Genomic DNA, 22,849 nt, shown 5'->3' with positions numbered 1-22,849 from the left:
AATCATTCAGCAGCCAATGGACCCAAAAATATTCGTACCCACCAGCCCTCTCACGTTAAAGCCGCAATCATTGTCCATTGGCTTTTTGCCTGCTACCTGCACAAGCTGGTGGTCTTGCTTTTTAGCATCTTGGTGCCCGCCAGCTACAATGGGCCAGTGTGTGCGACACTGATGTCACACTGAAACCATTCACATTCCCCCCACCTCGTGAAATTGGAACAATATTTGTTGAGTTTAAAGCTGTGCACAAGCAGCGTGACACCCTGCTGAGAGGAGAATATGTGTGATGACTGAGGAGACATCTTTTCAGCGACATAAAACAGCCAACTGGTGAAGCGACATTAAAACACACTACTATATGCCATGTTGTAACAGACTTCCAATACACGGAAACGATTGAGGTTGAGGTTATAAATGTCATATTAATTTTGAACTTTTAATGAATAAATTGGAATGATATACAATATCGACTAATGCACAGAACAATGGCAAAAGTCCAAAGACCTAAATGACAATCTAAGAAGGACAGCAGGAGCTTGACCAAGTTGGAAAAGTCTTTTGGAGCCATTTCAAAACAAGTGCCGCCACCAAGATAACTACTTCAAACAATTGGACATAATTACAAGTTGTCATACAACTGGGAGGAGACCTAAACCTAACCCACACAGAAATGGCACTTGGTTAGTAGGTTCAGGAACCCACATTCTGTGCCTTATACAGTAGGTTGTACACAACAAGTGAGTGTGCTGCTGACATTTGACAGGTGTCAAGCTAATAACATGGCTGGTACACAGGGAACAGTAATGCAAGAAACTGTGGAAAAATGTGTCACATTGCACAGACCTGTAGGAGTGAGACAAACAATAGCAATAAAGAACAAGAATTTCTAATAATTACTTATTAAGTTCGATTTATCAAAAAGGTCAGCAAAAAACTAACAAATAAAAAAACGAAGCGCTGCCGCAAATTGGAGACTGAGGAGTATATACAGTAAACAGCTAACGCAGCGTCCACAGCAACAGGCTAAATTAATCTCAGCATCCGCCAATATGTTATCAACTCAAAATAATAATCCACCCACAAATTATTAAAAACTAAGAGCAATCAGATTAATTTTTGAAAAACAAATATGCAAAATGCCGGATCACCTTTATCCATCCACAAATAATTAATATCATTATAAAATGAACCTGAAGGAATAGATGATCTGTTGCTATTAAATGATGCTGCATTAAATATATAAATAAATTGCTCAAGATATGTGGCCAAGACTTACAGTCAACACAAAAACACCAAAAATATTTAAAAAAAATACAAAAATTGAGGCTCTCTTGAATAAATCTAAAATTAACTGTAAATGATTAAATAATTAAACAATAATTAAAAACAGCAATGTGAGTCTTTTGTTGCAATGCTTTGAAGCTATATAAAAAAATAAATAATATGCATTTTTTTTTATCTTGAATCTCTTGAACCCAAAACTAAGATTTGCGTTCTGTTCCAGAGATGCATTATACAAATAAAATGTGAATTTCAATGACTCATCAACATGTGACACTTTGCTCTAGTTTTACTTTTAAGATTGTAACTCGCCAAACAAGTGTGAAATGTTTCCTTTTCTTGATGAAGACAACATCTCTGACCACATGTAATTAACATCGATGACAGAATAACCAAAAGAAAAACGCGTGCACTCACTTCGATCCATCTCTGAGCCTCCACGTACGCGTCCTGGCAGCTCGCCGTGGTTTGTTCTCGCCACTCCATCACACCAAAACGTCTCGTTCTTCTTTCAACTGAACCGAGCCTCAATCGGTTGAACTCGCGGTTACACGTCCAAAGACGTGGACATTATTGTACTGAACTCCCTTCACTTCTCCTCGACGATTGAAACTCGCCGAGTGAACCAACCAGGTGATACTTGCTAATCTCGCTGTGAACAACAACAAAAAAGAAACAGTTAAACGCATTCTATTGTGCGTGTGCAAGGTGGAACAGTCACGCATTCTTTTACATCACATCACGTGATCACACGGCTCGAGACAGGCACACCTGTACACCAAGTACTGTACTGGATTATCATTACCTTTTTCTTGTTCTCCCACGCAGCAGTCACGTCAAAGTCACGGACCATATTCAACGGATTCTGTTAAAGGGTCTTAAATGGGTGAGTTCTGTGATCAACTAATACGCCTTCACAAATAGTTTAAAAGAAAAGTTCGAGTCTCCCTTGCAGAGATTTTTTTTCTTTTAAAAGAAACAGGCACACAATTTATCCCTGCAGCGACACTCTGTGGAAGCTGAAGCGTATTGAATGATGTCAAACTCGAGTCAAGTTTAACAAGGGGGATCCATTTTGGAAAATGCATTTTTAATGTCTACAGAATACTAAGTGTAGTTGGATCTCTGGAGTGCCTATCAGTCCGTCAATTCTTATTAATATTCGCTGAATTTTTAAAATGTGTCGATGAGCAAACCTTTCTCCTCTCTCCCTCTGTTACAAAGTGAGACAGCGCTGTAACGCCCACACTGAGAACGTGGACAAATCAAAGCACAGTGTTGTCAAAACCAAAAGGTAAGCAGAGCTGCACTCTTGCACGCAATAGTATTCATTATCATCATCATTATAGAGTTAGCAGCTTCTGATTTTGCCTAACAAATGTTGAGCTAAGCTGTAACACCGCACTGCTAGGTGTTTAAAATTAACATATTAATAATCAGGCATTGCTTGATAATTCTGGTCTGACATAATTATAATCATAAAAAAAGCTAATGATACTAAAAATGTGGTACTCTGATTAAATGTCTGATTTTCATTATTTTTTTCAATATTTTTCTAAATGTATAACCACCTTCAGCCATTGAAGTTATTTAAGTGGCCATTGTATGTACCAACAAACTAGCTTGACAGTCAAAATATATATGAAGATGCATGCGTTTTATTGGACAGAGAGGACTGCCAACTAGCATGATTGGTGGATGGATAGTTTGACTTGATTTTCTTTCTTGCAGTTGTTAGGACTTGTGAAAATCCCAGTTTTAAACTAAACAGTTTGGATTGACAAAATGTCATTTTTACATTTTTAATCAACAAACTTCTTGATAGTCACTATTGTGCCAATTTTATTTTCTGCCAAAACATCTCATGGTAAATATTAATGGTATATATCATACAGTATTGACAAAAAGGTTGGGACATTCAACTTTTTGGTGATATTTCAGAATTACCCTAAAATGCACTGTAAGTTTTACAGAGGAACTTTTTGACTTTCTGTAAACATTTAAACGTACATGTCTAATTGTTCATTTCAGTACTTGATGCAAAACCTGATGGTCTCTAAAATTCACAAGTGTTTGACCATTGAATGGACCAATACATTCTATAATGACGTCCAATTGCAATTGGTATTTACACAGTCCTATCCATCATGCTGTTCACATTTTGCCATCATAAGAGCAAAACATCCCCAAACGATTACTAGTACAACAGTCCCTCGCCATTGTGGGTGTGTCATAGCAATTTGCAACAAGGCAAGTGACACTGGAAGTGTCATTCGATATCCTTGGCAATGTATCGGTCCATTCATAGATCAAACATTGAGAATTGTACCTTTCAGCTGCAGGTTAGAGAACAGCAAGTCATACACAATTAAGTTCACTTGTAAAGGTTACAGTGCATTTTAGGTTAATTCAGGATTTTCCAAATAATGAATCTTAATATCATAGCAGAGAGAGAGTTGGGGATAGAGACAGGCCTGCCACGAATCACAAAACTCTGCGTAGAAGTGATTGTTGTTGTTCAATGAAATGTATTGGTGAAGAAAAACAATAAACAAACAAAAAAAACTAAGTAAAACACTGGTAAAAATTCAATATACAGGTTCCATGAAAAATGGGGGCAAATGTCAGTGGGGGTCAACTGTAACCAGTAGAAAGTTATTCAAGATTTAGGGTATTCTGGTTTCCTTTGCATTACTTCTACATGCTTGTTTAAAGTGACTCCAAATTTCATCAAGAGAAACGTTAAAACACAGACATGTCATTCATTTCAGCGTTTAATTGAGAAGTGTTTTTCATGATTACAAAAAAACAAAACAGGCACCGTTCACATGGACACGAAGTCTTGATTTGTCCTGGCGTCCAGGTGGAGACATGCCTGATTAGTAAGCGCTTCATAACGCCGTCTTCGGTGGCCGAAACCGCCGCCAACACTGTGAAAAATGTGGTGAATTTTGTAAACATTTTAGAGCGGTAACAAGCTAGCACTTGAATTATCTCCCAAAGAATCTCATCCAACTTCGGCAAAGTAATTAATGGAAGTTTTTTTCGTGTTTTAATGGAAAAATGTTCATTAGCTTCCTGCGAATCGTTATCTGAGCTATGTTGAAGTTGCAGATAAAGCCAGCACTTGAGAATTTGTTTTGGCAGTAAAAATGTTCCCTCCGCTCGTGGGATCGCCTCAGTAAGAATCTTTGGAGAGTGCGATGATGGTGAAGCGGACCTCCTCCGGGTCGCGGGCCATGAAGGTCTTACAAACCTCCGAAGCGTCCTGCAATGAAGAAGAGTTGGGCTTGGACGTTTTTCTCTTTACGACACTTTTTCTTTTTTTGGGCCTCATTCTACCTCAAGGAGAGTATCATCCGTTGTTTTCCCGTGAAGAATTGGAAAGGGTTTACGACCATCTAGATGAAAAATAAAAACAGTTGAGTAAATTTGACAAAAATCAAGCCCTTGGGAATTATGGAAAAAGAAAATAACAAAATCTCAGAATATCTAACCATAAACTGTTAAACAGGTGTTAAGGATTTTAAAACACTCAGCTTTATTGAAAAAGTAAAACATGCGAGAAAATGTCACAGTGTAAAAGCCTCGTGCTCATTTCTTTTACTCTTTCCGTGTAAATGTAAATTACTCACTGTAAACTGTAAAAAGTGATTTGTTAAAATGTATTTTCCATACAGAAATAAGCTGTCTGCATCTAAATCCTTTCTTAATTTCCAATCTTTTTTCACTTTGAAAATTGTTAACATTCTTACTGGTGCACAAGTAAAAATAAATTCAACACAAGTAAACATGTAAACCGCAGTTTATAAAAACAATCCTATATAAATTTGACGATATGTTAATGGTGACCCTAAAGTCTTTTAAGCGAGTCCGCTTACGTCACATAACTCCCCTGCGCATATTCATCATCGTCCGTTAACAAAAACTCTGTTAAAGATGTTCCTTCTTTTGGAATATGTGCCGCAATAAATACATATTTTCAAAGAAAAAAAAATCACGTGGCAAAAGTTATCTTTGGATGATCAACACGCTTAAGTCAAATTTTGTGAGAGGTTAAAGGTATATTTTATTTCTTTTCTTTTTTTTTATGGAACTGTTGGTCAATTAGCATCTTGTATAAGTTAAGGGGCGTTGGATCGACACTGCAGTTACCTTACCTAATTCATACAATTGCCCTCCGACGTTCACAAAAGCTATAAAGTGAAGGTTGACTTTCTCATCTATGCTTGGTGCCTGCAAAAGACAAAAAATAAATAAATAAACCAAAACAACAACACAAGACGCTTTCAATCAAATCCAATTCATTACCAAAACCAAAAACACACCTCAGTCTGTCCCTCCTGTGCACTGGATTCATGTGTGACACGTATACTCTGCCGACAAACAGAAGGAGTACCTGTTAGCGGATGCCATTGATGAAAATACATGCGAGCATGTTCCTGTCGGGAGTACCTCATCTGTCTCCAAGAAGACAGCTCTTTCCTGCGGACTCATTTTACAGGTGAGATCGACAAACTTCTTCAGAACTGAGTTTGAATCTAAAAAGAAAAATGGAAAAAAAAATGTGTAGGCAACATGGTGAAGTACTGATGTCTACCTCATCATTTGCAATGCCAATCTGGCTGCAGATCATTTGCGGAAAACTATATCCTTTAATATCAGACTGTACTCCCATCAAGGCGTTTCCAAATGGGTTTTGCTCATTTAATGTTTAGTAATCAAGAATAAATAAAATGACTAAGACAATGTGGTCCTGGAATTAGGAAATAAAATCAATGCCCCCCCTCCCCTACTTAGGCGTAGCAACATTCTCCCCATGTTGCTATGTTTACAATCGGCACTGACACATTGTCTAAATTCAGTCTCCTGAGGTAATATTGGAGTCGTGAAAGGAGGCAAGAGAAAGGAGCAGTGGTTGAAAACCAATGCCAGACACTGACATGTAGTTAGTATTACATCTCCAGCACTGCAATTTTGCAGGTTCGCTGTCCGAAAGAGGCCTATGTTGCCATTTTTAATTATTGTCTTGGACCAATGACAACTCACCAAATTCCAGGTGTGACAGGTTGTTGGCTACTGCGTGAATTAGTCCTATCGTGCCGCAGGCGTTGCCGATCGTTTGCCTCATGAAATATACATCGGAGGACACTTCCTGCCGCTGTGCCTTCAGTCTCTCTTCCTCTTCTTGCTTGAATGTTTCATACTGGTTCACAGGCAAAAAAATATAAATTAAATCTTTTCTAGAACATGCTTAAACCAACTAAATTGCTCCAGTATCTATTTGGCACCCATATATTAGATCAGGGGTGGGTAAATCCGGTCCTCAAGGGCCGCTATCTTGCTTGTTTTATATTTTTCCCTCCACCAACACTCTTGAATCAATTGATCGGCTCATCAACAAGCTCTTCATAAGCCTGATAATGATCCTGATCATTTGAATCAAGTGTGTCGGAGGAGGAAAACCTGCCCTCGAGGACCACTGCATTAGACTGTGCAAGTCTAAAAGTGTGTGGGTACTTTACCTTCTCAGTGATGGGGAAGAGGAGCAGCACAGCGCAAACAGGCCTTGGCACCATGCTGAGCATTTCTGGATCCAATCCATATACGTCTCCAAACTGCCAGCTTTGCTTCATGCCCAATGAGCTGACGAACTAGGTACAAAATACTAACTTTTAATTCATGTTACGTCATTCAATGGATGCCAACTAACAAATCAAGTCACTCTTTGAACGCAGCATCGTTGTTTAAGGCCTCTTATTTCACATTCCAGGTGGCTTTTGAACTTGTTTGTCAACACATTAATTTAGTAAAAGCCACACTCACCTTCGTCATGACCTACAAAGACAAAAAAGACACATACACATTAGCTAAGCATTCGTAAACATGACCACAACAACTGTAATGCCATTAGCTTTTCTGCGGGTTCCTAGCACTAGGTAGCCAGCCCGCACATGTCTTGTGTCTTCTTGTCAGACAAATGTGTCTCAAATTTTAGCATTAAACCAACATCAACACGTACTTCGGGATTAGCCTCCAGAGGCAACCAAGTTGGGGCGCTCATTTTGAAAGCAAATTCAGTCAGTTTCCTTGCAAGAATGAGAGAAGAAACTAGATTCTCCCAAGCGAGTTTGACAGCCGGGCACTACTTCCGGATCGGTAAACCTCATTCAACATTTAACAATATCGAGAGGGGAGTCAGCTTCTGTTATACATGAAATTGCAGAAATAATTACACATTTAATCGCATTAAGTACATTTTTTAAATTAATTAAGTAATTTCCCGTTGAGTAATTAAATAATTACTTTCTTTAAACAAAATAATTCATTTTCCCCCTACCATTTAAAACACACAACACCACTCACAGAATGAAACAGTCCAGAAATGAGGGCTGGCTTTCGGTGCAGTTTTGCTTTCACGTCCGAATAACATGCCTTGCAGACATAAATTGACGCGAAATAGTCATATTAAGAAATATAGATATTTTTTAAGTTTTCTTAAAAAAAATCGTTTTTGAATAATCACACGTGTAGCAATCTAAGATTCTTTGTGTATTGCATTTTTGCACAGACGTCAGACAGGGGCGCCATTCAATTCAATCTGGGCAAAAAAGACTTGTTAGAGATATTCTATAAAATGAGATCAAATTGTCCTAAACTGTTGATTTTGGAAGTAGATTGCATTTTAGAACGTCTTTATGGTTGGGCACATACAGAGTAAGTAACCTTATGTCGTTTATTGCTTCACAATGTATTTTTTACGAGTTTACTGATTCGCGTGTCAACCCGGAAGTGGTTTACATCGATGTTTGTCACATCATTGACACTCGGAGAACATTTCTGAGCAAAACTGAACTTCCAGGATGCCGTCCGTTGAACACTCTCTTGGTCTGTCAAATAATTATTCCTTTATAAATACGTGAATTAATAGTTTTCGTTTTCGCCTAAAAGTGACCTGCCGTGTTTGTGTTTACATATAATGTTTCTGGCAACTTCCTGTATCGCGTTATCTTAGCAACATAACCAGGGGGACTGGCGAGCTAGCTATATGGTGTAACTTAATGTTTGATGGTACATGGAAATGTCAATGGTAACTGTGTTTTCATTGCTCTACTCGTAAGGGACGGACATCGTTGTGGAGAACATCTGCAGACTAAATCCGGATTTATTGGCAGAACACGTGAGTACATATGATACCAGAAATGTTCCGACATTCCTAAAGAAATCGGTTTTAGCAGACTTGAATCAGAATGTGTTGTCGCACTTTTACATATTATTTTTTTTTATTATCTCCAGTGTCAGCACATCCTGAGTTATCTGCAAGGGCAGAAAAAGGGAGTTGATTCTGCAGAAATTTGTGATGTGAGAAAATACACTAACCGGAGTATGTGCTGAAATGCAGTATCTCCTTTTTGTGACAGAGTACTATACATATTATTATGCTATTCCCAGATATTTCAGAGAGCCGGAGTCACACTTGGCCATGAATCTCTACAGAGCATCATCAGATTCCTCTTGATAACATTCAGGTACTGCTCAGGGTAGTGTCACAGTTGTCTAAATACGTAAAGGATCTTAAAGACAATATTTTATAATTGGCAGGTCTGCTGGGAAGAGCAAACAGTCTGCAGACGATCTTGTGTCAAAGCTAGAACAAGGCAGCAAAAAGTGGTCCAAAGCTTCACTCCAGGTTCTATGTCTTTTATCGACCTTAGAAAAGAGAAGCAGTCATTTGGCTAATATACTCAAACTTAGATCACTTTTAGTTGGCAGAATTTAAACTGAATAAGAAACCATCTGGCAGATTAGTTTTTTCAGTAAAAACTAAGACCCTACGTTAAACACACAATACTAGCCAAATAAAAACAAAAACATCTAAAAAAAAAAAAAAAAGTGAATCAGAAAGGCTCGGTCAAGCAAAAATAAAACATGGCAATCATACAAAACTAGATGCAGTGTATTAGAAATGAAATAAAACTGGATTAGAATTTGTGTCTTTCCAAATTATGGTCTCCTACAAAAAGAAGCCAGTTAATACAATACGATACGATTTGATACAACTTTATTTATATTGGTCATTTCATAACAGCTGGAGCTGTAACAAAGTGCTTTCCATATGGTGTAATAAATAAATAAATAAAATACTTAGAAATTAGCAGGAAATTATAACACAAACCAAAATGCATGCACAATAGACACCAGAAGAACAACAGAACAGAGCCAGTTTCATGTTGAATCAAAAAGATGAATAAATAATTTCCTCAACTATATGCCTCTTTTTTCCCATCACAAAACAACAGTAAGTGTAAATAACTAATTTCTTGAACTAATTTTCTTCCACACATGGAGTACATATAAGAATTAACTTCAGTGTCCATTTGGACTACAATAGGTTGGTAACAACATTGCTGTCATCTGTTGCTGGTAATTAAGGCGCCTTAGTTTACCTCACTTGCTTTCAAGATGCCTTCACTTTTTTTCCCTCAATACCAATGTCTGTTCCTTACTTCAGGTGCTCCGCAGATTGTGGGGTGAACATGGAGAATCTGTGCAAGGCCGGCAAGCCACCCAAGACTTTCTCAGCGTCGGTCGGGTAACGTCTACACGCTCATTTTAACCAAGTGCAACTCGTGAACTTGCATGTTTACATTGTTGTTGTTGTTGCTTGTAGCTCGTGGACATACAATGGAAGCTGGGCATGACGGTGAGCTCTGACACCTGCCGTGCTCTAAACTCGCCCTTTGTGACCATTCTGCTAAAAATCGCTGAGCCCTCAGGCCAGATCAGCCAGAAGGTTCTTGAGATGACCGTCCCGCAGTTTCAAGTATGCACCAGCATGTTCAGTATCATTTTATTCCGCTATGATTGTATGACAAACTTTTCTTTCTTCACAGAACTTACACAAGCAGATGAGGGAGCTGGCAGCTGCCATGGAGACTATATGATGGCATGTGACTCCACATGCCAGTGTTTACCGTTGACTCGCATTTTGTTCTGTTGAGTCGCTTTATAAACCATAAATGCCATTCCGTATCATCACATTTCTGACATTTCATAAAAAGACCTTACAAATAGTCAAAAAAAAAAATCCAATATGATGTTAAAATGAAGCAACATCCATTGAAATTGATTGCCAGTCATCTGCACAAAACAAAGGTTCTCAGTATTTTCTTTATTAAGACAAAGACACAGTGTGTTCAGTCTTTGTTCATCTTAAAAACAGGCCAAAGGATGGAGGTGTGGCTTGAAGCTCAAGTGCATGTTTTAAGGTCATTTCAGGCGGGGAATGGAGATACAATGTAGAGTGACGAAAATAAATTTACATAGCTGTGCAGTTTAATTAAAAGTACATGCACAACAATATGGATGATTCAATTGGTTTTAGTGGACAGATGGTTTTCCACTGGACAGCAATATATATCATTTGTGGTTATAAAATGAAATCCCTTTATTTCTTGTATACATAAATCAACATGACCTTTTTCAGTCTTCTGTGCTGTCTGCTTATGTTTTAATGACGGTTACGGTGAAGTGAGTGTCAGGTGTTCATCTTCACATCGACAGTATGTGCCGGTGTTGTGGAATACACGTAAGCACAAGTGCAGGCTAGTCGACCTGATCTTTCCAATTCTGCCTCAGAAAGTAGGTGGGGTTTGTGCACCCGTTTCATGTCACCTATTGGCACACCTGTCGTGCCATTTTCGCCAGGGTTGCAATTGTAATTTTTTGGGGAGTGGTAAATTAGCATCGTTGACGTACTGGTTAGTATAGAAAGTACCCGAAAATGATGGAAAGCACTACTTTTTATTAGTTTATGACCCTCCTACTTTGCTGGATGGTCTTGATATACTTTCCCTTGAGATGGAATCTGAGGAATGTTGCTCTCATTCCTCAAAATCAGCAGTGAAATATTGCTGACCTTGCATTTGGATGGTTACTGTTTTAGTTTGATCCCATAAGTGAAAGCTTGCCATCAGTTGATGTGTAAATAAGAAACTACTGTACTTACTTAAAATAAAAGTCTACTTTTTAAAGTGATAAGACCTAGACTAATCTCAGAAAGTTTTTAAGCCTCTTGTTTCTTCCTCGTCTCGTGTAGATGAGAAATTCAAAACAACACTATTTATGGCATTTTTTTTTTTTTTTAGGAAAATGCTCATAGTTTCTGAACCTTTGTATTTGTATGAAATGATGTATAGTGGGGGGACAACCAGGCTATTCTCCTCCCCTAAAACAGATGTCTGTTGTAGCACTAAAACTGACCTGTGGGAGGCAGCGTGAGGCCACTGGGCATCCAGACTACAACATGAAGAATGAAGCATGAGAAGAACTAAAGAACCTACATTAACTGAAAGGGAACATTGCGGTTGGAATCTCTTCAGATTATTACTGTGAATGCCTTGGTAACACAAACAAAACAATCAGCTGCTCCTCTGATTGTGTACGGCTACAACAAAGGTTTTATATCGCTCAAATCTGGCCTGATGTCGATATGTGCATACTTCACAATTCCTGGGGTAGGAAGCATCCTTGCATTTTCTAGAAATCAATTCAACAGAAAGACGTTGGCTTTCAAGGGTAATTTTCTAAAATGACTTGATCAGAGTTTGTGGAGCATTTAGGGTCAAACTATTATTAAGGGGAATTCTGAATATTTTTAGGGGTGGGTGTCAATTCTTTGCCATTTGTGAACAGTAGGGGTTCATTAATCCTGCTTTGGGCTATTAAAAACAGTGAAGAGTAAACGCCTGATCTTTTGTTATGGCAATATTTGCGAAGCATAAAGAAGCGGGCAGGCAGTTGGGTAAGCACGAGTAATCTCATGTCTTGGCTGATAAGGTTGCAGCTGCTATTTTTAGGGAGCCTTGGATTCATGGCACATGGTAGACAGGCAGTGGGGGTCTCCCCCATCGAACATCATTGATACTATTATTGTCAATTTGGGAGGAGGTAGAAATAGAGTATTTTGGGGTAATGAGGTGAGGGTTTTCTATCTCATTTCATAGAGACGTCACTTAAGATGACGTCACGTCACTGACGTCTATGTGGCTACAACTATCACCACAAATGTCCACTTTATGCTTCATGTTAAAACTGGAATTAAATTCAAGTTGACTTTAAAGCCAATGTCGTTATTCAAAATCACTTACAATCAAACAGTCAACATCCCGCCCAAGCAGTCTGTGTATCCGCCGACGCGGAGCACATGTGATGTCTCGGTCCGATTCATTCGGACCAGACTGCGGTCACATTGCAAACAATCCGATACATGTCCGATCTAGGATCACATATCAAAGCGACCCAGGTTGGATTTCAAGAAATTGTAATTGAGCGGTTTAGACCGTCATAAAAAAATCAGGTGCAGGTCGCATACAGGAAAAATCCCCTGATTTTCCTGCAGTGTGATTCTAAATTGGCAGATGAGACTCTGCATCGTAAAGTCGAAACGGCGTGGGTTGAGTACCGCATAACCTGAGAAATGCCTAAGTAGTCCTCCAATTATTTAATGATCTCCAAATGGAGTTGAACAATATGACTAACCTTAACATAGTCACTCACAAAAAAAAAAAATTCAGGTCCCTAGAAAGGCGCCCTGTTGGACACCCTGGCACGGAAGGGAACTCACTCCCTCAAGTGGAAAAGGTACTCCCTGTCGAGTTTCTGCGCTGTCACGTTTCTCCACACGGAGGCCCCACCCACAGCTTGCACATGTGCTGTGGATGGGCGGGTCCTCGTGGCGCATGGGCCGCTCCACCTCCCTTCTGAAAGACGCTGCGTGGAAAGAAAGCGAGACAAGAGGAAAGACGGCCCTTCAAACTACGTTTCAGATGTCTTTTAAGGGGAATCGGCATGTACTTGCTGCTGGTTCTGTTCGTGTGCAGGCGGGATGTGGGGAGTCTGACGCGCCCCTGGAGAAAGTAAGCACAGTCTTGTGTTTACATTGGCCCACTCCAGAGCCACGTTTCTAGCTTGCTTGTCAGGACAAAAACAAGAAGACGAGGAAGACAGGAAAACTAAAATGTGCGTTTTTGTTTGATAATTTTATTCCATGACAATTCGCCACATTTGCGCCTTTGGGGAGTGGCAACATTTTTATTTTATTTTTTGCCCGAAAGTTTTAAATGTCACAGCTGTCCAGCATGGAGACCCCCTCAGTCGAGAAGGACGGCAGCCTCATGCCGGAGAAGAGGTTCCCGCTGACCTACATCGGTTGGTCGGTACTGGACCGCCGCACCACGCTGCCCATGCTGCCGTGGCTGGTGGCCGAGATCCGGCGGAGGTGCGAGCGGGGCGACTGCGGTCCCGCCATGCAGCCGCGGGAGGTGCAGCTAGTGCTCCACAGCCCTTTCCTCCGCTGCGTGCCGTGCTCCTCTTCCTCGTCCTCCTCCTCCAATAACAACTATTCGGTTTTTATCTTCGAGCACAAGGCGCAGCACATCTCCCGTTTCATGCACAACAGCAACGACCTCACCTACTTTGCCTATCTGCTGCGGGCCCACCCCGACAACCCCGAAGCAGAGATGTCCTGTCACGTGTTCAAGGCTAGTGACCCCAATCAGGTACCATGCACTCACATGCGCCTCTGACACCCACCCTGCTTAGCCCCAACCCACCCACACAGCACCCTAGTCAGAATGAACACGATTATCAGAGCATACACTGCATGTGGGTAGCTCAGTGGATGAGCGGTTTACATGTTTTCCACGTTTGCCTCACAAATTTGAGGTTTGGCTTTCGAATTTCTACTCTAACCTTCATGTGAGGACTGTATTTATTCTCCCGGTGCACAGGCTTCCTCCCACACTAAAAGAGCATGCAAGTTAGATGAACTGAATACCGAACTCCAAATAAGGACCGTCAAACTCAACTTTCTCTGTTGTTCTGGTTTTCCCTGCTGCTATGACTGTGAAGCCCATATAAATGTCTAATTGGTGACATCATATTGCCTGTGCATTGCCCCTGCATTTCATTGTTGTTGTTATTATTAGCAGAACTTGACTTTGACATTAGAAGTCCTGTAAAATAGTGCCAGCCAAATGTTCAAGTGCACAACTATTATTCAAATAGTTTCTGTTAGAGGTATTTTGTGAGAAAAATGGTTATTTGCACAAAATAAAGGGAAAATGCATTTTTGCCACAAACCTTCTGACAAATGTAAAGAAAAAATATATTTCTCAAGAACCAAGGTAGACACTATATTTTCTTCAGTGTGCAGCAACAATTGATGTGGCAGGCCAGGTCTGAGCCCAGTTTTTTAATTTGTCCATATATGTCAGTGTTTGGCCTCTTTAGAGTCTCCTTTTTGCTTATGAACTTACACTTCCGAGCCACATGACCAGGAAGTACTTGAAGGTTAGGTCATTCTTGTTAGAATTCTAAAGATGCTCAGTAAAGGTGCCTCGATGGACTTTTTTGCGCTGTATCTTCCATTTTCTTTTTCTTCAGTGCTCTCCCACTGTAGCAGTACATAAACTTACACCCCTGTTGCAAATAGCTGCTACTTCACGGTGTGTGTCAACCTAACTTGGCGTGGCTCTATTCCAGACACATAGATTGGCTATTTGTGTTTGTCTGTCAAAACTTGGACAGATACACATTATGAAACTGTTGTCTCGTATCTTCGAATGAAAACGTTATTTCGCAAACCTGTTTATTGTTTTATCACCTAGCTCCAAAATACATATTTTAATAGGCCATCATAGCAAGACAGAACTGCCCATGAGCGCTGCCTCTCTTTCATGGCCTCTCTTCACTCGCGACTTGACTCAAACTAAGAAATGCTTAAATGTACAAATCAGTTCGATGAATCCACTTAATACGTTAACATGGAGCAACAGTTGAGTTTCGTTCAAGACGTACTAATGCACATTGATTTTGGTGCGCAATCCAAATTTTCTGTGTGTCTGTGCACTGATTCAAAATTTCCGTGCACTTTTGTATTTTACCCTCAATTCTTACAGCAGCAATATGCAACAGGCCTCAATTTTAAACATTTTCAGACTACACGAAGATACCCAAGAGTGACACGCTAGAGACTTTAAAAATAATATATATATTTCGTTACTTTTTTAATTTTTCTAAAAAAAAAGTCAGCTACAGCTCACCCATGACCCCGAAGGCTCAAGTAGAGATGTTTTATTTGCGACTTTAATTTATGCACAGCTCTATATTTTTAAATACATTTTTTGTTAGTGCTCTTTAAATAAAGTGGAGATGAGGGTTGAGTGTCAAACAAATTTCCGCCACACCGTAGTTCTGTTTTTTCCTCAGTGGTCCACTATTATGGTGAAAACCATATATATTTAATGTATAAGTCACTCATCATATTGTGTTTGCACAATTGCACGCATAATTATTCTACATTCTATTTTGCTAACAATGTGAACTACAAATAGCATATGCATCTAAATATAGAACTTTTGGTCAAAACAAAGACGATATTAAAAAAATAAGTATTTCCAAAGTCAAGAAAAGTTTTGATTGCCGTGTGGCGTTTCTTCCAAGATGAAAAAGGCAAATCCATTTAGCAGAAATCATGACAGAGGTGTTTTTTTTGTTGTTTTTTTTTATACTGAAGCGGACCACAAAGTTATGTGGCAGCAAGCGGTAGGTTTGACTCTAGCGTGCCACAGAAAATGGATTATGGACATTGTATATGAACGCTGGTTCGTTAAATCACATCACATCATAGCATAGCATAGCAATCCTATCTTTGACATCAGAGCACTCAAAGTTAAGTGCTTTGACCTTTCAAAATATGACATCTATTACCCTTTCTCATTCCTCCGCACCCACACTGCAAATTAATTGCATTTGCGAGTCTCTCGCCTATCTGCTCTGCGTAGAAGCATTTAATAAGTCATTTTTCATAATACGGTATATTCCCTTTAAAGATACTCACAAAAATCTCTATAGTGGTTAAAGTTGCAATCGCGTCTTCTAGTCTTATGTTTTTGCGTTTTATTGTAAAGCAGAAGTAACAATTGTCAATCAATGGATGGCTAGCTCCAACTCACACAAGTAAATTTTCTGCACTACAGCGACCAGTAACCCTCAAATGCAAGTCAAGATATTTAGGAGCCTTTTTATTCAGGGAGCGCTCGCTAAGCTGAATCATCCTACTTGGTGTCAACAGATTCACAATGTCTGTATTCACTTTTGATGCTTTTTCCACTGGCAAAAGCAAACACTATTTCAGGTAACTCGCCATCCAGGGCTCCAGGATTTAAAACCGCTGCAGTCGCTCAACGTGGCACGTTTTTTTTTGTTTTGTTTGTTTTTGTCAGTTTCCCACGATACTGCTTTAACCCGACCACCCCGAGCCAGAGGTGGTACGCAGTGGAAAAGTGTCACAAGTAAAGACAGACATATGTTCAGCCCCACTCAACATGAGCGAACTGCGACCAAATGAAAGTGGGCCAAGAAGTAGGACGGTACCTTGTGGCAATTTTGGAACCCTTTCGCAATATAAACGCTGTAAATTCTCACTGAACCAAGCGTTAGATTATGACTCCGCAAATTACAAGCCACTTGAGAGGCACTAGAATTGAATGACTTTCATATGTGGCATCTATTGTGTATTGTTTTGTGATCTCACAATAAGGAAATACGGCACAGAGCAGGATTAACTTTGTCTCAAAATCCAATGTGCTAGCTTTGTCATCTGGTGCCCTAAATACTTGATGGCAAAAGACATTTTAGACAAGACCATTAATCTACTGTATGTGATTAAAAGGCGCTTTAAATGACACGCTTGTCAGCCGTCATCAAGGATCTTTGTGTTTGTGTTTAGTCAGGGTCGTACAAATGTAGGTGGAAGGACATAGCGTACGAATATAGATGCAAACATCCTGAAAACCTGACACCTTGCAAACCCTTAGAGATGCGTCCTGATTTTAATAATCATCTTGGACTTTTGAGACTAGCTGGATTTCGGAGCAGGCAATGTTCAATGGTGCTTCTGCTGGCATGTACAACAAGAAGTTAAAATGTCTGGTGCTCGTGAACGTTAGCATTGACATTCTCTCAACAATTAAAACAAGTGTTTCCATAAATCTCTTATAGCATAAAGAAATTGTAAGCAAATATGCAATTGTGGACCGAAACATTCTAATGATCATAGCACTTACTCAAAATGATTGATCTGATTTTATCAAACTTTGATTTAAACTGCCTAGTAAAAATAAATAAAACATGGCGGAAATAACAGTAATTTTGCAAGTTATTTTAGATACATTTTTTTTAGCGGGGGGGGCGGGTTTGTTGCGATTCAGATGACACTGCGTTTCACAAGATGTTTTTTTTTTTTTCATGTTGTAACATGAACCATCAAGTTCCTGCCCGTTTCTCCTTGGAAACGGGGAAACTTCACCAGTTCCCGCCCCCACACCCCACCCACCCCGCCGCCCGACTCTCCTCAAATCACATCGCGTTGTCACGTTTTGTGCTGCCTTCCAATGTTCTTGCGCTCTATCACGTTTCTTGTGGAATTCGTTGAAGTGTGTGAGCCACGGATGGCCGAGAGCAACACAGCCATGGCAGATATAAGACATGGGCGCTTTCCAGGAGTCTCACCTATCATTTCCTAGTATTGCTGCACGTACCTCTATCGGAGCGATATTACGCAAGATAAACTGGTTTGGCAGTCAGTGGCTGGGTGGACCGCTTGGAATGCACTTCCCATTCCACTCGTGCACTTTTCACATGTACAGGATTTAATTGGTGCCTTAACTGTTCCTGATAGTGTGCTTCTTATTGTGTTGGCCTGCTTATTTTAAGGGTGACGTGCATGATTCCAGACCTATTATTAGCCTTAAACCTGAGACGAGAGCATGTCTGAGCAGTTTGTTTGCTTGTATGGAGCTCATTATATATCACAACATTTGTGGAGGGGGTTGAATAACCTAATGTTTAACTGGAGGGGGAATCTGAACACATTGTAATCACAAGATGTGCTTGTGCCTTGCTCGACAGGGTTGGCTGCTTTGCTGGACTTGAAAGACAACCTCATGCGAGGGTTTGTTGTTGCAATATGTAGTCCACGTGGGACTCACAGAACGCCATTAAAAGTTGCTGTAGTTAGATATTAACAGATGCCTTTTGTAGAGAATTTTTCATCATCGTGAATGAATAAAGCAGCGACATCTAAGAAGCCATTCGGAGTTACCCGGACTCTTAACCTTTTACCCAATTTCGGAATCTGGCACAATATTACAGCTTTGCTGAGACAAATTTAACACAGACAACTGTATTGTTCTATTGCCAGGCCATTCTGATAGCTTTGAATACCGTCCAGTAGAGTACAGACCTCCACGAAGGCAGTTTGTTCCTAATTTGAATTGGAACTAATTGTACACATCCATAAAAAAAAAAAAAAGCTGTAGTTTGCAAATTTGAGTAGAAAATCCAATATCTGCATCTTTATTTGTATCTCATCAAGGAGTGTTATGGCCACAGCAAACAGAATAGAGAATAAATGTGTGATACAATGAAAGGTAAAAATAATAATCTCACTATACTAATAGTAATATATCGTGCATAGTAAAAGTGAAACTCTTCTTTGAATACAATTGATTTTGACAAATAAATGCAGGAAATAATTACATTTTTTTTCAGTAAATTGCAACTTTTTTTCTTAAATTGCAACTCCCCCTCTGAAAATAAGATTGCTGTAGTGTTTAATTAATTCATTTATATTTCAATATACATTTTTTGCACCTAGGTGTTACTTCTTCGTGGCGCAGACAGATACATTTTTCCAACCCAATGAGCTGTATTATCTTTGTAAAGGCAATACTACTTTTGATACAACTTTTATATTGGATATCAATCTTTTCTGCAGCTGTACTAAATGTTGTTTGGGGCCTCTTAATCATATTTGCCATCCTGCATTGCTTAAAGGTGACATAATGTCTTGTTTTGTTTTAAAATGGGACATGAACTCAAGGTCACTTTTGCCCTCATCAGGGCGATGGAAAAGCAGTGGAAAGATTCCATAAGTGTCGTGCAAACACATGATTGCATTCAAGTGCCTTGAGAGCGCCAGTCGTTCCTCCTCCAACCCAGCAAAGGCGGGGTTCAGAAACTATTTCCCGGTATGATGTTTTAAGTCTGAAACATTCATAAACGTTAATGATTTAAAAACATTTATCCTGCATTAAGGCAGTCTTTCTTTACCCTTCACTTGTTGCTGTTACACTAGAAGAAGTCTAATTGGACCTAATCTCCATGACGTGTTGCACCTTGCTGTGATTACAAGTGGTTTGGCTTTATGGTGCTGATAAAACATCAACCTGTGCCATTATTTGACTAGTTGTAGTAGGTGGGAATCAAAGAGACAGGGAATTTACTTTTCAGTACCTTTGACAAAAAATGTCCATGTTTGGCTGTCACATATTGATTGCAGATGACCATTTGCCATTATTGATTTTTGCAGTGCTCGAGAGTGCATCAATCATAGTGTTTGCTTTTCTAAGCCATAAAGCGACACTAAGGCACCAGTGTTCACATTGGGAAAGAATTATACTCACCGTCATGAGTCATACAAGGTGCCCCAAAAGTTTCCATACGTTACGTTTTCAATAGGGCTGTAAACTGTACTGTAAAAATATTCGATATGGGTGATGCTTCTAAAAAAAAAAAAAAAGAAATATTTATTATCTAATGGAAGTGGGTCCCCCTTGTCATGGGCTCACTACCTGTGGGAGGTGCCTAGGGACTTGGGTACAGTGTAAGCTTGGCGGCAGCCAAAGGCCGGGGGGGGGCCTTTGGCGGTCCAATCCTCGTTACTGAAGCGGACTCTAAGGATGTGGAATGTCACCTCTTAGGCAGGGAATGAGCCGGAGTTGGTGTGCGAGGTTGAGAAGTTCAGACTCGATATAGTCAGGTTCGCCTCCACACACGACTCTTTCGCTTCTTCTTTGGAGTTGTGAGAGGCGCCGAGCAGGTGTGGGCTTACTAATTGTTTCCCCGGCTTGACGCCTGTACGTTGGTGTTCAACACGGTGGACAATTACTCGAGTAATCCAATCTTATTTTTAAGTGAGGGAAGGATGGAACTCGACAGGTTCATATTTACCGGTTGATTGTCGTTGAACAGAACAAGATCCCTGATACAAGCGGCAGAAATTGGTTTCCTCCCTTAGAGATAGGGTGAGAAGCTTGGTCATCATTTTTTTGGGCAGAGTTGAGCCGCTGCTTTTCCACATTGAGAGGTGCAAGATGAGGTTGGCTCGAGCATCTATTAAGGTCGCCTCCCTGTTGATGTGTGCAGGGTATGTTATACCTGGTGGAGACCCCAGGGAAGATCCAGGACATGCTGGAGAGTTGCATTTAGAGTTGCCTCTGATTGGCCCGATTCAGATCCAGACATACAATTCCATATGAAAGTATTATTTTATCACACATCTTTGCGGTACGCATTTGCATGTGCCATTATTGCAAAGATGATATTTTCTTCTATATATTGTGCAGACCTAGTTTTTAACATTTTATTTTTAGATTTCAGATACAACACACACACATTTTTTTAATAGAGTGCAACAGAATTGCAATCTTACTGAGGAAGCAGTCCCATGCTTGCAATTATGTTATCGTTTTGCAGGAAATATTTTTTCATCCTTGATAAACAAGGAGCGTAACTTCAGGCTTTAATTTCACTAGATCTCATGATGGTATTTTCACGTGTCAGTGGTTAGATTAGAAGTTCCCAGCCAGATGCTTGGATTGGTCAGCGTGGTCCATTGGGGTCATTTCAGAGATTACCCCATTTTTTTTTCCAATTTGAAGACAATGGTGTATTAGGCAAAAATGTCAAATATAGCCGTTAAATTAAATGAATTCAACTATGAATGCAATATGAGGCGTGATACCATCGTCCATGAATGAAAAAGACCTCAAACTGCATTTTGAGGTACATCCACTTCCTTTAAACATGGAGTGTGACTTCGAACCTAGCCTATGTCCACATCATTGATAAAGCAAAGAAAAAAAGCAAAGCACACCTGATTTTATAATTTAGCATTATCTTTTGTGAATGGGCTATCGGAATTGTTTCTCTCTGTCGTCCACTCAGTCACCACTTCTGGCAATACATGCGCCAGATTTGTGTGTTTGTCGATGTGGCGTGTCTGCAGCATGAAACTTCCTCGTCTCTCTCCGCTGTGATGTCATTTCGGTACCTCTTGAGGTCCACACGTTTGTCGTGAGTGCAAAAGAGGGCACCCGGGTTAATTTGTCTGCATTTTTTTGTTTTATCTTGCCGCCAAAGATTCGATTGGGCTCGATCATCTCACTCAAGTGGGTGCACGATAGGATTTCATAATGTGGCTCAAACACATTCAGCCCCCGTTTAACCCCCTCGTTTTGCATGCGGCTGCCGAACCATGACGCGTGATCTGTACGATCAGAAATCAAAGACGATCCGTTGCGCCACGATAGTTCGGTCTATTTCATCTCTTGTGTGTTACATCACTCATTCATTAGTAAGTACAGCTCGCAGTTGTAAACCGTATACTCAGTTTACACATCAATAATCACACACTCTAATTGTGTCGTCAATAGTGACTTTGTACAATAACTAGCTCCACTGAACTTTTTGTGGCAACTTCTTTATGGCTGATTGTCCCGCAAGAGTGGCTGAGTGACCTTGGAAGTGTGGATAAAAGTGCTATTGAAAATCGTTGTGTGCCGCCAGTCGTGGTTTGTCTGCTGTACATAGAACAAAAATGTACTTTTTTCACTGGGGTTCCACCAATTTGCTTGCATAGATTCTCTCTTTTCTTTCTGACTTGTTCACGCACGCAAGTCATCAGCTGTATTTTTACTTTTGCGGCACCACTTTGCAACCAAAACCGACAGAACAGGAACTGTCTTAGCGTCCCTGAAAGGCTGTGATTTGTTGCTGCCTGTTGCGACTTCTGTCCTGGGAAAGCGTGGGCGTTCCCTGGCTGCTTTCCTGCGTGCCTGCGTGCGTGCGTGTCATCTTCACCAGTGCACTTCTTGGTCTTTGTTGTTTTCAAGGCTGCATTAACTCTTATCTGCCGTCATTTCGAACCCTGGATTACTAAGAGTGGTAACAATAATACAATATAATATTGTACAACTTTATTTATATAGCGCATTTCACAACAGCTGGAGTTGTAACAGAGCGTTTTCCATATGGTGTAATAGAAATTGACTGGAAATTAGAACACAAATTAAGTCCATTTCACGTTAATTTAAAAAAAAATTGATAATAATTCACCTATTCACGTTCTTTTTAAAACCCACCTACAGTTGTTGTACTCTTCCTGAAACACCATATGATTAGTGATGAACCAATGCTTTTTTTTTTCTGATTACAGATTACTAGTAGTCATGGAGGCCAGTAAGCGATATTTGAAGCTGATCGTCATTTGTCGAAAGAAGGGATAAATCGGTGTCAAAATTTTGAAAAATAAATATTCCGAGACTTGCATGTTTATTACAGTTTACATTTTTTTCCTGTTAAAACTTTTTTTTTTTTTTTTTTTTTAGATCTTAGACTTTTCAAACAAAGTGGCCATTTTCCGACAAAAAGTGCAGGGAAC

General features: G+C 39.9%; 4 protein-coding genes and 1 long non-coding RNA gene across 18 annotated transcripts in view; 3 read left to right on the top strand and 2 right to left on the bottom strand.

The window, feature by feature from the left end:
• Window positions 1-2,233, bottom strand: part of lmo7a (LIM domain 7a) — a 59,806-nt gene extending 57,573 nt beyond the window's left edge. For all 10 annotated transcript variants that reach the window (XR_015846486.1, XM_088315125.1, XM_088315129.1 and 7 more), the window contains exons 1-2: window positions 2,087-2,233; window positions 1,699-1,933 (exon numbers count right to left, since the gene is read on the bottom strand). Coding sequence is in view for 9 of the 10 variants with exons in the window: in XM_088315125.1 (XP_088171251.1) it covers window positions 1,699-1,767 (69 nt within the window). In the remaining variant the exon portion in view is untranslated. The remainder of the gene's footprint in view (window positions 1-1,698; window positions 1,934-2,086) is intronic.
• Window positions 1,998-5,784, top strand: LOC148323276 (uncharacterized). Its single transcript, XR_015846487.1, has 3 exons — window positions 1,998-2,167; window positions 2,506-2,575; window positions 5,672-5,784. It is a non-coding gene; the product is annotated as an uncharacterized LOC148323276 (long non-coding RNA).
• Window positions 4,038-7,439, bottom strand: uchl3 (ubiquitin carboxyl-terminal esterase L3 (ubiquitin thiolesterase)). The gene is made up of 9 exons (XM_088315139.1): window positions 7,304-7,439; window positions 7,108-7,119; window positions 6,807-6,935; window positions 6,331-6,487; window positions 5,737-5,822; window positions 5,610-5,657; window positions 5,442-5,517; window positions 4,624-4,682; window positions 4,038-4,549 (listed from the first exon to the last, which is right to left on the bottom strand). Exons 1-9 carry the CDS (start codon window positions 7,343-7,345, stop codon window positions 4,460-4,462), a joined length of 699 nt encoding a protein of 232 aa, XP_088171265.1. The 5' UTR covers window positions 7,346-7,439; the 3' UTR covers window positions 4,038-4,459.
• Window positions 7,440-7,676: 237 nt separating this feature from the next.
• Window positions 7,677-11,343, top strand: commd6 (COMM domain containing 6). 2 transcript variants are annotated; one of them, XM_088314245.1, is made up of 8 exons: window positions 7,677-7,998; window positions 8,403-8,461; window positions 8,578-8,643; window positions 8,734-8,810; window positions 8,884-8,971; window positions 9,794-9,874; window positions 9,953-10,105; window positions 10,176-11,343. In XM_088314245.1, exons 1-8 carry the CDS (start codon window positions 7,980-7,982, stop codon window positions 10,224-10,226), a joined length of 594 nt encoding a protein of 197 aa, XP_088170371.1. In that variant the 5' UTR covers window positions 7,677-7,979; the 3' UTR covers window positions 10,227-11,343. The 2 variants fall into 2 exon arrangements, with proteins under 2 accessions (XP_088170371.1, XP_088170369.1); XM_088314243.1 differs by lacking the exon at window positions 7,677-7,998 and adding an exon at window positions 8,047-8,169.
• A 1,609-nt stretch (window positions 11,344-12,952) lies between these two features.
• Window positions 12,953-22,849, top strand: part of tbc1d4 (TBC1 domain family, member 4) — a 35,391-nt gene continuing 25,494 nt past the window's right edge. Inside the window, exons 1-2 of one of the 4 annotated variants that reach the window (XM_088315134.1) lie at window positions 12,954-13,302; window positions 13,398-13,841. In XM_088315134.1, coding sequence (XP_088171260.1) covers window positions 13,404-13,841 — 438 coding nt within the window. In that variant the 5' untranslated portion in view covers window positions 12,954-13,302; window positions 13,398-13,403. Of the gene's footprint in view, window positions 13,842-22,849 lie in introns of all 4 variants that reach the window. The other 3 variants (XM_088315135.1, XM_088315137.1, XM_088315136.1) reach the window with 3 other exon arrangements.

Source organism: Idiotropiscis lumnitzeri, chromosome 14 (assembly GCF_059441095.1).
Source record: "Idiotropiscis lumnitzeri isolate Australia: NSW breed Sydney's pygmy pipehorse chromosome 14, RoL_Ilum_1.0, whole genome shotgun sequence".
In the NCBI taxonomy this organism is placed as follows: domain Eukaryota; kingdom Metazoa; phylum Chordata; class Actinopteri; order Syngnathiformes; family Syngnathidae; genus Idiotropiscis; species Idiotropiscis lumnitzeri.
This window is presented reverse-complemented; position numbering and strand designations above follow the sequence as displayed.